The 15029-nt window shown below is 36.4% G+C and overlaps 1 protein-coding gene across 1 annotated transcript in view; it reads right to left on the reverse strand.

Annotated features, from left to right (window-relative positions):
- Window positions 1-639: 639 nt before the first annotated feature.
- LOC150076565 (uncharacterized) overlaps window positions 640-15029 on the reverse strand; it is a 308265-nt gene continuing 293875 nt past the window's right edge. Inside the window, exon 14 of the mRNA XM_090387038.1 lies at window positions 640-1420. Coding sequence (XP_090243164.1) covers window positions 1329-1420 — 92 coding nt within the window. The 3' untranslated portion in view covers window positions 640-1328. The remainder of the gene's footprint in view (window positions 1421-15029) is intronic.

Raw genomic sequence — 15029 nt, forward strand, 5'->3', positions numbered from 1 at the left:
GTTATCTTCTTCAGTATTTTAAAAATTTAATCACAGTTTACACTAGAAATAGATTAGAAAAATGTTCTATTCGAACAAAACACAAAACTGCTTTGATTCAAAAAGCTGATAAGTTACTGTGTATATCAGAATTCAGTTTTTCTCATTTTCTCACTAATTTGGTGTTCAATCTATTCTATAAACAGAAAAGTATCATTATTAACAGATGTGCACCCTTTTCTTTTTCTTTGGGGGAAGACAACTGTCCATCCCTGGTGCAGTCCTTCTGTCAGCAAAAAAAAAAAAAAAAAAAAAATAATAATCCCTTCCAAACTTATTTCATCTATTATGGAAAATAGCAAAATTATGTCATCTATATTTTGTTATTTAATATAATGTTGTTTAATATCTGGTAACATAAATATATCTAATTTTTATTGGTAATTATTTTCAAGACTAATACTTATCTATTGTTATTCTGGATAAAAATATAGGCATAAATATTCTAATGATTGCCTGTGAACTTGATATTCCAGAATGTATGTTCTAATTGTTCTTTTTCATTATTTACATGTTATGATTGTCAACAAATAATAATAATAAAAAAATCACCATAATAAATATACCTAAAAAAACAGAGTAAGCTATGTTTTCTGGTTTTAAACTTATATCTCTTGGATTCAAGATCGGTAAAACTTGCATTTTTACAGCATTTCAACTCGTTTTAAACAGATTCACCGAGATATGTTGTTTGTGCACTTTTCTGCAGATACATTATAGTGATCAAATTATCTCATTCTCTGATTTTGTGGTATCTCTCTCTCTCTCTCTCTCTCTCTCTAACTCCACATTATTCCGACAATGAAAGAGAATGGGAAAGAGAACAGAGGCTGACACTGGCAATTTTTTTTTCTTACTATGATTTCGGCTCTTCCATTCTTCCTTTTCTAAAAGAATTACCTGAATTATATGTATCTAATCACTAATTCACTTTTACCCTATATGAGCTTTACTTATATGATCCATGGCCAAGTTTAATAAAAATCTCCTAGTACTCTTTGGCCGGTTTGCTGCTGGTTGCAGAAAACCAGCATACACCAAACATTTCCCAAAGAATAAAAAAATTGGCAATGCTGAAATTTACTTCAGTCCAAATCTTTCACCCAGCACAATGTAAGAGGCTCTAGAGAAATGCAGCATTATGTGCCATTACTTCTGGTATTACAGTTTGTCATTAATATGACCATAAACAGTTTACAACAATTGGCTAAGAGCTTTGTTATGGCAGGTTTTTCTGAAGCTCCTTTGGAATGAGGCAGTTGAATGATTTCTACAATTTGGTCCCCATGTCAGGTGAGCTCACTGTATTCAGTCCATCCATGATTTGGTGCACCAAGTCGAAGTACACCAACTGATCTATCTTTAGAAGCTGTTATCAAAACTGACAAGAAAGTTAAGAATCAATAAAAAATTAAAGCATATTAAAGCAAATTTCAAGCAACTAATTGCAAATTGAAAGAGAACTATACATCCTAAAAAGAAAAATATATAAACTTATTCACTAAAATTACATCTAGAACAGGCAGGTCCCCTGAAATGTAACAGCTAAACAGTTGTGAATTGTATAGGACTGCATCATAATTTAGTTGCTTATTGAAATATATACAGGAACTAATTGGCTCTTGTAATGAATGGAGTTCATCATATGAAATAGAGACAAATTTTATGATTCACCATCTGAGCAATTTTCTTCTGTATTCATATCATGACTGCTGTCAAATGCATTATCTCCTCTTTTGCTTGGTTCACTGTGAAGCATCATATGGCTCACAGTGAACCAAGTGCAGAAGTTTGCCTTCAGATGGATGGTTGATTGTTGAAACAGGTTTCTATCTGTTGTTGCAAAAGTGGATGGGTTGAATAAATTCAAGGAAGAATTAGACAAATTCTTGGAGGGTACGGTGGATGGGTTGAATAAATTCAAGGAAGAATTAGACAAATTCTTGGAGGCTACGGTGGATGGGTGAACTGTTTTTTTTTTTTTTTTTTTTTGTTCCTGATGCTATATAAGCTTGCTCTTTCTTGCATAATTTGCCATTACTACAACTCTTTTGCTAATATCATCAAGCATGTTGCCCATAGGGGCTAACATTTGGTGAGTATGGGCTTGGCACACCCAGGTTCTGAGCTGGATATGATCATTCTTCTTTTTCTTGGTGATTCCTTTCTACTCTCTCTCTCTCTCTCTCTCTCTCTCTCTCTCTCTCTCTCTCTCTCTCTCACAGGGTAACTTGGGAATTTTGGTGGTGTAGCATAAGCCTCAGGCTTCCTTGCACCATATGCATTATCTCCTCTTTTGCTTGGTTCACTGTGAAGCATCCAAATAGTAATATTTGGATCCTTTCAAGAAAATGGTCTTTTTTACAGGTGTGGTCTCCATACTCGAACACAGCATTCCAAGTGGATCTTACAATTTATTTATACAGTGGGATTATGATGCTAAAATTGTGGCACACTACAATTACTACTATGCTAATATATTCACAAACAGAAAGTTATTTCTGTTGGGTATATTTAATTTGTATAGTATAGGTGAACAGATCAAGTACTAAGAATCATGTTATATCACATTGACCACCAGAAAGTGTTTGTTTGGATCAGCTAATAAAACAAATTTTTGTTTGAATTAATTTTCTGAACTATATTAAGCATGTATGTACAATATCTAACAAAATTAAATCTATTCTAGGGTAATTTCTAAGTGTGATGTAGATCATTACATGCATTCTGTAGGTAATTTCATTTTGCCCGGGTGATAGAAGCAAGTGAGAGGGAAAGAAACTTACCACAAGTAGCAAAATTTTTAAATCAACTAGATCAGTGTTTCTCAACCTGTGTGCTGTGGCACATTAGTGTACCATGAGTATGCTTCAAGTGTGCCGCAGAAAATGCAAATTTAAAAAAAATTAATAAATCCAAGTTTTATAATGATAAAACCTGGATTTATTAATTTTTTTTTAATAAATCCAAGTAGTCAATCTTTATGAATTTATAAAAAATACTATTGCAATGATATATGTATTATATATTTGGATCTTAGAAAGGCTTTTGATACTGTTGCACATGGAAGACTGCTGCACAAATTGGAGCAGTGTGGCATTGGTGGCAAATTATTGCTATGGATAAAGGGATGTTTGAGTGGCAGAAGACAGAGAGTGGTAATTAATGGACACTGCTCATCATGGACTAATGTTATTAGTGGAGTCCCTCAGGGTTCAGTGTTGGGTCCATTGTTATTTTCTGTATTTTTAAATAATATTGATGATGGTATATCAAGCTTAATGTCCAAGTTTGCAGACGATACAAAGGTTGGCAGGGTTGTTAAGGATGCTACTGACGCTATGTTGCTGCAACAGGATCTGGAAAGGTTGAGCAGGTGGGCTGAGAGGTTGCAAATGAAGTTTAACATTGACAAATGTAAAGTACTACATATGGGAAACAGCAACCTCAGAGCAACGTATCAACTCTGTGGTACTACACTGACAGTGGTAGAGAATGAAAAGGACCTGGGGTAATTGTGCAGGCAGATATGAAGTTCTCTGAGCAGTGCAGACGGGCTGCAAGAGTAGCTCATGGTGTCTTATCAATGATATACAGGAATTTTTCTAGCAGGGATAGGGAGGTGATTATTCCCTTGAGTACTGTATACAGGTTTGGAGGCCTCATTTCAAGAAGGATGTAGAGCTGCTGGAATGAGTACAGAGAAGGGCAACAAGGTTAGTGAATGGAACAAAGGGTTGCTCTTATGAAGAAAGGCTTAAGTTTTGCAAATTGCAGTGTCTGGAGACTAGGCACTGGTGAGGTGATCTGATAGAAGTGTACAAAGCCTTGAATGGTTTGAGCATGCTCAATGCTGATGGGAGACTGCCTCTTGCTCAGAATAATCACCTTAGAGGGCATAAATTCAAATTGAGGAAAGACAGATGTAGGATAGATGTGTGGAAATTTGCCTTTAGCCAGCGGGTAGTTGGTTGGTGGAACAGACTTCCATCCCCTGTTGTGGAAGTTGATAGGCTAAATAAATTTAAGGCTCAGCTGGACAGGTATTTCGGAAGAATGGAGGGGTGAAGTGGAAGGTTTTTTTTTTTTTTTTTCCATTTTGGCTGATGCTGCATAAGCTTGCTTTCTTGCATCATATGCCTCTACTAATGCTAATGCTCTCTACTAATGATTTGCATATCTCTCTCTATACATAAAAAAAAGTTTTCCTCCTGGTGATATTCATTCAAGCCAATGGGAGAAGAGGGATGCGAGTGACGTGGTACAAGTGGGTGGGGCAATCACATATGTGCAGGTAAATAATTACATAGGTGATTTCCTGATTAGATTTTGATCACTGCATTATAATGTTAGTATAATTACTACAGGGGTGTAGATTTGACTTATGCCGTCATACCTTTACATTTTACGTGGGACAAAACAGAAAATAATGGCATCGACATAAAAATGTGTGTAAAGTGGTCGCTCGATTGAACAGCATCTCATCATGAGATGTGTAGAAGATTTGACTTAATCTGTCATACCTCTACATTTTATGTGAGACAAAAGGAGATATAAATGGCAACAACATAAAAATATGTGTAAAGAGTGGTAGCTTGGTTGAATAGCATCTCACTGCGAAAATTGTCGAGAGGCTTCATTTGAAATTATTGTTATGTGAAGCGAAACGTCTAAGGTGTTTCAAAGATGGAACTGTGAATGGAGTTGTATGAGCCTTTTCAAAAAGCCATTTGAGCAGCAGGTGTAAGCAAATCAGTCAATCGTGTGAAGGAAACTTTTTCCAAAACGGCTTCAGTAATGATGGCGAGCAGGTTACGACATTTTTTTGTATATTTCATATTGGCTGGGGGTTGGCGAGCAAAGTGAGCAGGAGGCGGACCCCTCTAGTATTTATTAATAAAATAATTTAAATAATACAATAAATATAAAAAAACAAAAAATATCAAAGCAAAGGAAACATCCAAATATTTGTTTATATCTACAGATTGTTTCTACATAAACTACAAAGAAATAAAAAAAAATCACAGATATCACAGATAGTTTATGTATCTAGAATAAAATCATAGAAACAAAATATTGTGAAATATAATATAGAGTACTTTTAATATTATAACATAAACTAAAAATATGCAATGAAGAATTATTATGTAAATTGAATTTTTCTCACTTTTGCCGAAGCAAAATCATCAATAATTTTATCATAAATTATGTTTTGTGCAGTGTAATTTTCAATGGATATAATTGATATGTTGGTTAGTCGTTCTTGTCCAGGTGTTAATCTAAGGTGATTTTTAATCAGTTTAAGTTTACTGAAGGACCTTTCACAAGAAGCTACTGTTACAGGCAAGAAAAATTCTTAACCCTATTTCTATGTTTGGATAAGATTCTATTAGATAATACTCATGAATGAATTGGAGAAGCTGAAATGGGTTACAGATTCTATATCCTGCATAATTGATAAACATGATTTTGAAACTTTCAATCTGTTGAAATATCTGACGCATTTAAATTTTTGTTGTATTTTAATGCAAGTTCAGAAGCAGCCTTCAAGTCAGATTTATTAATTCATGCAAGTGAAGTTCCAAATAGAAAATCAAAATCTGAAGAATAGTATTCAGTTATCCAAATCTAGTGCTTAAGTCATTCATAAGAATATCCAAAATGTATTTAATTTCAATACAAAATTGTTCTGCAGATAAATTGAAATTGTCTGAAGGTTCGTAAAGTGTCATTCTGTATTTTGTTTCTTCTTCTTTCATCTGGAAAGGTAGTTGATATATCCATTTTTTCTGCTGTGGTAGCAGCATATCCGAAAATATCTTGAAATTCATTTTCCCATATTTCTTGGAGATTTTTTTTTATCAGTCCTCTTATTAATTGGGAAGAGTTACATATGCAAAGCTTTTTAGCTTTCAATGCTTTATTTATACAGTCAATATTATAAAGAATTTTATTCCATATAGCTAATCTGCATAAAAATGTATAGTCTATTTGTAAAAGCAGACTATGAGAAATACTGACAGCTATCAGTATTGCTCAGTCTGCAAATGCAGAAACTATATAGTTTCCTCATTTGCAGACGTACCTTTGATATTAATTAAGATTTCATGAAATTTTATTATTTGTAAGAACAAAGATTTTATAGCTCATTTTTTGGACCACCATCTTGTGTCTGTATGTCCTTTAAGTGAAATTTTCAAAGTATACATTAAAATTTCACAGCGACTAATGGAACCAGAAAAAAGTAAATATTCTTTGACCAAGGCCAAAAAACCTTATCATTCCAGACATTTATTGATGCTGTGCGTACAGCAGCTAAATGAAGACTATGTGCCGAACATAGTAAAAATGTTGCAAATTTTTTTTTTTTTTTAAATTATTGCCCGTATGCCATTATATTTTGGAACGTTTTCTTCACAGTGAAGATCTCGATGCAGTTTTAAAATCTGCTAACATTTCATCTTTGGAAAGTTTATTTAAATATCTTAATTGCCCTCATTTCCCCTCCCCACCCCTCGACATCACTACAGTCACTATTTCTTTAAATACTGTCCAAAATGTCAGAATCACTTGGATATTCAGCTTGGAATTTCTCATGACCACAGATATGAGAAATTTACTGAAAGGCGTGGATCACTCATTTCTCTGAAAAACAGATGACTGCTTGCCGAAGTAAAGGGTTAACCAGAAGCCATTATCCGTGTCGGCATTATGCCTTAATCTTCTGACTGGCTATGGATAGCATATTCTAGCATGACTTCTTGGTATGTGGGATAGGTGGCTGCATAGGCTTTACGAGCACCACTGCAGAACAGTAATTCCTTTAACGATTAATTCATGCTTTCTAATTGCCTAAATTGCCTAAAGGCCAGAGGTGGGAACAATGCTTACAAAGTTAAGTCTCTCCTAATCCATTAGTTATACGGAAATTTTCTTCGTCCTACGGAAACTATTTTAAATTTAATTACCAAAAGGAATTAAAAAAAATTCGCTATAAATAAGTTCGTTAAACAGAGGTCGGACTGTAATTAAATCAAAAATGAAGCGGGTTTAAAATATATAACTGATTGAGTGTGCCTTTAAAATGCTGTGCTTGGAGCTGGGGCCCTGCTCACCCCACCATAGTTCCGGCTTTGATGGCAGCCCAGAGTTCACGGCATCCCTTTAATGGGACAGGTGTGTCAAAATGGTGAATCTTTTGCAAAAGTCCCCAGCTCAAAATGGTGAATCCTTTGCACAGGAACATCAGAATGCTGTTTACTGTGAGAAAACTTGGGAATGCAACCCAGGAGATGAAAAGATTTACTGTACAGGTGATGGGGCTATGTGAAACTACCTAGTTCAGGCACATGTGTTTCTAAAGATAAGACTTTGTACTACTCTGGAAATGACAATAACATAAACCAGCATGAAGTGGGAATCCTAGTCACCAAGGATGTCTCCAAAAGCATCCTTAACTTTATGCCACATTCCGAGAAAATATTGTTACTCCAGCTGAAGGGGCAACCTTTAAACGTCAACGTTAATAATAATTAAAGTACGAGCACTCCCCGGCTTATGTAATACTTGATTTACGGAAATTTGACTTTATGTAAGATTTTTCCAGCCGGTGCAAACTTGAAAAAATTGTGGAAACATATTTTGAGTAGGAATAAATGGAGGTATCGTGAAAATATCGTAATGTGAACCCAATAACACATTGTTTTTTTTTTTTGGTAATTTGTTCCAAGACCTCAGAAGTTGAAATTTTCACTATATAAGTTATTTATCTCTCTAAACTTGCACTACATTTTCATCGTTATCATATGTTCCGCTATAAGAATCAATTCTGAATGCCTTTGTGATATTTTTCTAAAACATTTCTGGAGGTCACTACCATAAAACAATAAAAACAATTTGCACTTTCTGGTTTATTGAGCTTTTCTGTTAGTGCAATTATAATAAACAGGTAGTCTCGATCTTATTGCATTTGCGATAAAGCAATAACTGGAATTCTGTGGGTTTTTACGTTACGGTATTATGGTGAAATGAGTTCCCCTTCACTGAAATCTTCAATAAATAAATTTTCAGAATCTTCTCTTCCTATTTACTTATTACAATGGTGAAGGGAAAGAGACCAACAGAAAGTGCAGGTTCTGGCAGTGCTAGGAAATGAAACAAAATTGATTTAGAAATGAAGATTATTAATTAAGAAGTACAAAACAGGACAAAGTTTGTCATCTATTGCACAGAATTAGGTCTCGCTGCTTCAACAGTGATCACAAACAGTGTTCAGGTGCTATATCGAAGACAGAAAAGCTATTAATAACATGGATGGAAAATAAGATGCAAAAGCAAGTGCCCCTAAGTCCAATGACCATTCAAGCAAAAGCAAGAAGTATTTATGAAGATATTAAGGATAAATATGGCGAACCCCAAGCCAAGTTTGTGGCAAGCAACGGGTAGTTTAATAGGTTCAAGCATCGCGCTGGTTTGTAAATTTTGTGATGTGTTGGAAAAAATTCCTTCTAAATCTCCAAAGCCCTCAACTTCTGCAGCGGCGTGCTTATCAGCCGGAGAGTTAATTATGGCAACGATGCTCGAAAGGTAAAATTTGCTGACGTTATGCCTGTCGCCTCTCTATTTTTGTAATTTTATAATTTTGTAATTTTGTACACTTTTGAAATTTTTCCTGCACATGAGATAAAAAAATTGAATAAATAATTCTATTTACATGTTCGTCGAACATTTCTCTTTCCCTCAATCAATTTCAGCATATACAAAGCATTTAGGGAAATTTCGACTTACGTAGAGTTCTGCAGAATGCAACCATTACATAGGTAGGGGAGTGGCTGTATACATCTTCCTTTTCTAACAGCTGATAAGGAAGATGTAGAAATTTAACTTTTTTAAATAGAGCTGAAAGAAGTAGTCAAACTAACAAAGAAACAAGACCTAAATATTGTTATGGGACAGGGGTCGGCAACCTGTGGTTCGCAAGCCGCAGCAGCCCTTTAATTTTTAGCCCACATGAAGAACAATATGAAATGGAGTTAGAGGACTTAAAAATCAAGGACATGTGGAGTGCAAGGCTAAAATTAAAATGCCTTAAAACTGAAATTGAGGATTTGGAGAGGCAAAAGGCTGCCCTTGCAATTCTACACAAATGGATAGCAATAGATGAGTTGAAAAAGCAAGACCAAATTATGTTCGATATGTGGAATAGCTTACCGGACACGTATATAAATTTGAAAATATTTGCATTTGGACTTCTCTCAGTGTTTGGTTTGATGTATTTCTGCAGGCAAATATTTTAAAACATGAACTATATTAAAAATAAATCAAGAAACCGCCTGAAAAATGCAAGTTTCTCAGCACGTTTAAAGGTGAAAATTACGGTATACTCGCCTGATGTTGAGAGACTTGCTCAAGAAGTTCAACAGCAAAAGTCACGTTAATTCGTACCTAATTGGATATTTGTTATGTTTTTTTCAGTATTAATAAATAATATTTCAAAATATATATTTTTTTAATAAAACATCTTCCCACTCTATTCCATTTCTTAAAAAACTCCCCACTGCTCCAGCTTGAGCTGAGGTGCAGCTCTTTGGATTCTTTTTTTTTTTCTTCTAATAAATCAAAAATGGCCTTTCACTCAAAAAAAGGTAGCTCACCCCTGTTATGTGAGATTTGAATACTAAGGTTGGAAAATGCAGATCTGGTGAAACTGTAGGAGAATGTGGTCTTGGAGCAAGGAATGAAAGAGAGGGGATTGGCTGATACAATTTTTCCAAGAGAAAAACTTGATGATTGTGAACACCTGGCCTCAGCTCCCCAAGAGAAGGTTCTATACATGGAAGTAGACAGCACACAAAACACGGTCAGAAACCAAAATGACTATATCATGATTAATCAGCATTTCTAGAGCAGTATTAAAAGCACCAAGACCAAGTGCAGATATTGATTCTGACCATAATCCAGTCATAACTGAGATCAAGCTGAGATTGAATGCCATTAGGAGAAAGCAGCTGATGAATAAAGTTGACTTAGAGAAGTTAAAAAAAACCAAGAAATGTATAAGTTGATGAAGACAGGCCTTAACGAAAGAATGCAACACATCTGTAGGCAAAAGGAGTGGAAGATCTTTGGAAGAGTTTTAAATCTATTCTGACTGAAACAAGCTTGGAAGTTCTAGGTTATGAGAAATATCTGAAGAAAAAGGACTGGATGACAGATGAAAATTTTGACACAGAGCATTTAAGAACTGCAATGCACTAAGGTACAAGGTAGTGAATAGACTGGTTAAGAACAAAATTAAAGGAACTAAAGAGAGCAGGATCACAGAAAAATGCAGAGAAATAGAAACAATGCAAGAAAATCATGATGATTTCAATATTCACAAAAAGATGAAAGAGATTTCAGGAATTAATTGAAGGAAACAACCAACTTCAATCCGAAATGACAAAGGTAAGATTATCGTGGAAGAATCACATGTGGACTAAATGCATAAAAGACTTCGCCAACAATGAACGTGAGTTATATGACAACAACAATGCAGTGGTAGGCCCACCCAACCTAAGATCTGAGGTGGAGAGGGTGATTAAATTAGTGAAGAAGGAAAAGCCAAAGGACCTGATGAAATCACAATGGAAATAGTTAAATTGCTTGACTACAAACATTCATCACTCTTCCTAAAAAAACTAAACACCATGACTTTTGAAGACTTCAGACTAATGATGTTCCTAAAAATAATTCAAAAATCATATTTTCAGAAAATGTGAGGAGTCGATAGATGATGTGCAGTTTGGATTTAGAGAAGGACTGGAGAAGCACTATTTTGTGCCCACGTCATGATGCAAAGGTGCAGAGAACAACAGATCAATGCCTATCTTTGTTTTATTGACTTTCAGAAGACCTTTGATTGAGTTCAACACACCAAACTCATCGAAATCCTTAAGGATTTCGATGAGTAATCCTTAATGAAATCCTTAAGGATTTCATCAGCCTTGATGAAAAGGACATCTGAATAATCAGAAACCTCTGTTGGAACCAAACAGCATCTGTTGTAGTTGATGGCAGAAAGACAGAAAACATCAACATTGAATGTGGAGTGAGGCAAGGATGTGTACTCTCTCCCCTTTCTGTTTAACATTTATTCGGATATCATCTTTAAGAGAGGATTAGGCAGTTGGTTGGAGTTTAATGGCACATCATCAGCTAGGGCTATAATGCACCAAAACCACATCCCATAAAAGATAATTTTTCATATTTTGGTGACCTGACTAATTAGGTCACTATGCCAAAATAAGTAAAAATATAAATATGTAAAAAGGTATAAAATTTCATTTAAATATAAGGAAAAAGGTTTACTGATTTTAAAAATCTAAAAACATCTGACACATTGTCATTGTCAGTTAAAATCTGACTGAGTGTATGCGGCTCAATCAGATGGTTAAAAGTGGTAAAATGAGCATTTATAAAACTGGTACAGTCAGATAAAATGTTTCACAGATAAAATGGTGTTGCATGGCTCATACATAGGAGGGTCATCAGCCCTCAACAGAAAGGAGTGTGTCAGATGAGTGTTAGACGGAAGAAATGAAGGAATATCTGTCAATGGTAGAATGATTAACAACCTTTGCTATGTACTGTGTACAACTAATATGCAGGACTTCCAGATACTCCCCTCAATCGTGTGAATGAGGAAAGTGAAAGAATGGGCCTCAGGATTAATGTCAATAAGACTAAGCTCATATGATGGGGTGATGCTAACACCTCCTCTCATGTTAAAAGGAAGGCAGATAGAGGGGGTTGACAAAATCAAATATCTAAGCTGTTGGATCAATGACAAAAATGAACCGGATATGGAAATTAAAGCAACGATTGAAATGGCAAGGCAGTATTTCCTTAAAATTTGTTTGTTTGTATTGAGGTTTAGTGGCACATGGACTACATGGGTCATAATGCGCCAGTTCATATGGTGTGACGTTTTTCAGAGGTGTTTACTTTGGATTTAAATTGTTCCTTTTACGTTGCTTACATTTACTTCCTTAGAGGAGGTGATATAAATTAATAGCTTTAAAAAGTTGAAAACATCTGTGAAGTCATCTCTATCATTCAAGAGGTCCGTTAGGTTAATGGTGTGATATGTACTATAAATATCTTTGAAGGCTTGTTTGCATATGTAGGACAATCTATTAATATGTGTTGAACTGATTGGATAGTGTCACAAGTCTGGCATCGTGGCGATTCTTCTGCTCACAAGAAACAGTGTGTAACATGTTCTTAGTCTGGCCAGTGCTGTTTCTTCTTTTCTCAACCTTTGTGTGCTAGAAATCCAGTTTTCAACATTCAGCTTTATTTGGTATAATTTGTTTGCAGCTTGCTGATTCCAAGTTTCTTGCTATTGCAACTGGCAAATATGCCATATTGCAGGCTTGTAATTGGACTACGGCACTGATACATCTTCTCCACTCTGTATGGCTTCTTTTGCTGACTTGTCTGCTTCTTTATTTCCAGCAATCCCTGTATGTCCTGGGATCCAGAAGAAAAGTGTATCCTGTTCATTTCTGGTGCAGTCTGTTAGTATTTGTCGTATGTGCCAAAGGATTGGATGTACCTATGTTTTGCATGGCTGGTAAGGAACTCAAAGAATCTGTATATATTACACTTCTCATGTAACTCTTACCTTGTACATGAGTTAAGGCTATTTTTATTGTGTATAATTCTGCCGTGTATACACTGCACTCTTTTGGTAGTTGTGTTAAAGTAATATCTGGGAATACAGCTGCTGCTCCCACTAAAGTGTCTGTTTTTTAACCATCTGTGTATATTGGAATATAGTCAGGAAATGGAATTCTGTACGCTACATGTAACTGTTGGAAAATTATTGCAGGTATCGCTTTTTTTTCCATTTCTGAAAGAACAAGTCGCATATTGAGATATGCATCCCATGGTGGAGGAGTGTGAGCTGGCAGTTGTGCTACACTGTCTATATTAAGGTTATGTACTGCTAAAAAGTCTTGCATTCTAATTCCCAGGGGTTGATTTGCTTGTTGGCAAATACTGGTAGATATTTCTGCAACGTGGATCCACGCACTCTAAAATCCATGCATAGATTTTATTTTAAATGTATAATTCAATGCCAGTTGTTGTCACTTAAGAGTTAAAGGTAGTTCGTTGGTATAGAGACTATACAGAGTCCAGTCACAATATTATGACCACCCCCAATGCAGACATCCCACACGCCTAGCGACTCATACAGCGCATGTGTCAAGTTCACACACCACAAGCACAGAAGGACTGATGTTTGGCATCTGTCATGGGCAAAGCATGCAACCTATCAGAGCTGGAAAAAGGCATGATCATCGACTATTGGGCCAGGGGCGACAGCATTTCTGAAACAGTGGACTTTGTGAAATGCTCATGTGCTGCAGTAGTGAAAGTGTATCAAGACTGGATGAATGGGACAATTTTGACAACCCGACGTGCCAATTGTGGAGCCCCATGTACCATTGATCCCAGAGGTGAACGTTGGCTGAAAAGGTTGATCAGGACTGATCGGCATGCTACTGGAGCAGATGCTTGGTGACAGCACCTATTCTGACTCGTTGCAAACAACGCTGTCAGTTTGCACAGCAATACCGACACTGGACCCTGGCCGAGTGACAATGGGTGGCCTTCTTTGATGAGTCATGGTTTCTGCTCCACCTAGTGGATGGATGGTGGCATATTAGACATGAAACCTCTGAGAATTGACACCCGATTGCTGGCAGAAGGCAGGTTGGTGGGGGGCAGTGTTATGGTCTGGGGAATGTTTTCATGTCATGGCTTGGATCCACTGATACCTCTTGGAGGGCACTCTGAACGCAAATGGTTATCTATCGATCAGGTACACCCGTACATGTTGACTGTGTTCCCTGGGGGTGATGGTATCTATCAGCAAGACAATGTGCCATGCCATGTCAACAGAATTGTCTGCGAGTGGTTTGGGGAGCACGATGAAGACTTAAAGCTACTCCCTTGGCCACCGAATTTCCCCAGATCTTAACCCAATTGAAAATCTATGGGAACACCTCGATCGACCCATCAGACTGATGGATCCTCCACCAAGGAACCTACAGGAACTCCAGAGTGCACTGCAGTCTGCATGGTCACGGATATCTGTAGCAGCCTTCTGCAGACTTATTGAGTCCCTCCCACAGTGGCTGGCTGTGGTGCATACCTAGTATCCATATTCTGGATACTAGGTAGGTGGTCATAATAATGTGACTGGATATATGGGAGAGGTATGAAGGCACCAGTAGCTATACGCAGTGCATTATGATGAATTGGGTCCAGCCATTTCAGAGTGTTTTCCATGCTGAATCGTACACTGGGGCTCCATAGTCCAAATTTCATCTAATTAGTGCTTTGTATAAGTTTATTAAGGAATATCTGTCTGCTCCCCATGCTGTTGATGAAAGGATTTTAAGTATGTTCAGGTGTTTTGTACAGCTTTTAAGGAGCTCCTGGATTTGCTCCACGAATGCGAGTTTCTTATCTAAGGTTAGCCCACAAAATTTTGCTTTCGGCTGCATTCACATTCTGGCCTTTTAATTTAAATTCAGGATCAGGATGAAAATTTCTTTTGTGACAAAAAAGTACACATATTGTTTTTTGTGTATCGTTAGCCTGTGCCCACTTACTTATACTGTTGATTGTGCATTGCAAGTGCCTCTCGATAGTTCTCATGTTCTGTGACTGACTACAGATACTAAAGTCATCAACATAAAGTGAATGTGAAACTGAAGGAGGGAGTTGATTTGTGATCGAATTAATCTTTATGGCAAAACAAAGTTGCACTCAAGACTGAGCACTGTGGGACACCACCTTCTTGTTGGTAGATTTTGGAGAAAGAAGTTTGTATTTTGACTTGGAAGATTCTGTTTATAAGGAAATGCTGGATCAACATAGGAAGATTGCCTCTGAGTCCAGCATCAACAACAACTACTGTTTCCTGCATATCTCTT

Source organism: Mastigoproctus giganteus, chromosome 13 (genome assembly GCF_048544385.1).
Source record: "Mastigoproctus giganteus isolate SK-2022 chromosome 13, ASM4854438v1, whole genome shotgun sequence".
Lineage (NCBI taxonomy): Eukaryota > Metazoa > Arthropoda > Arachnida > Uropygi > Thelyphonidae > Mastigoproctus > Mastigoproctus giganteus.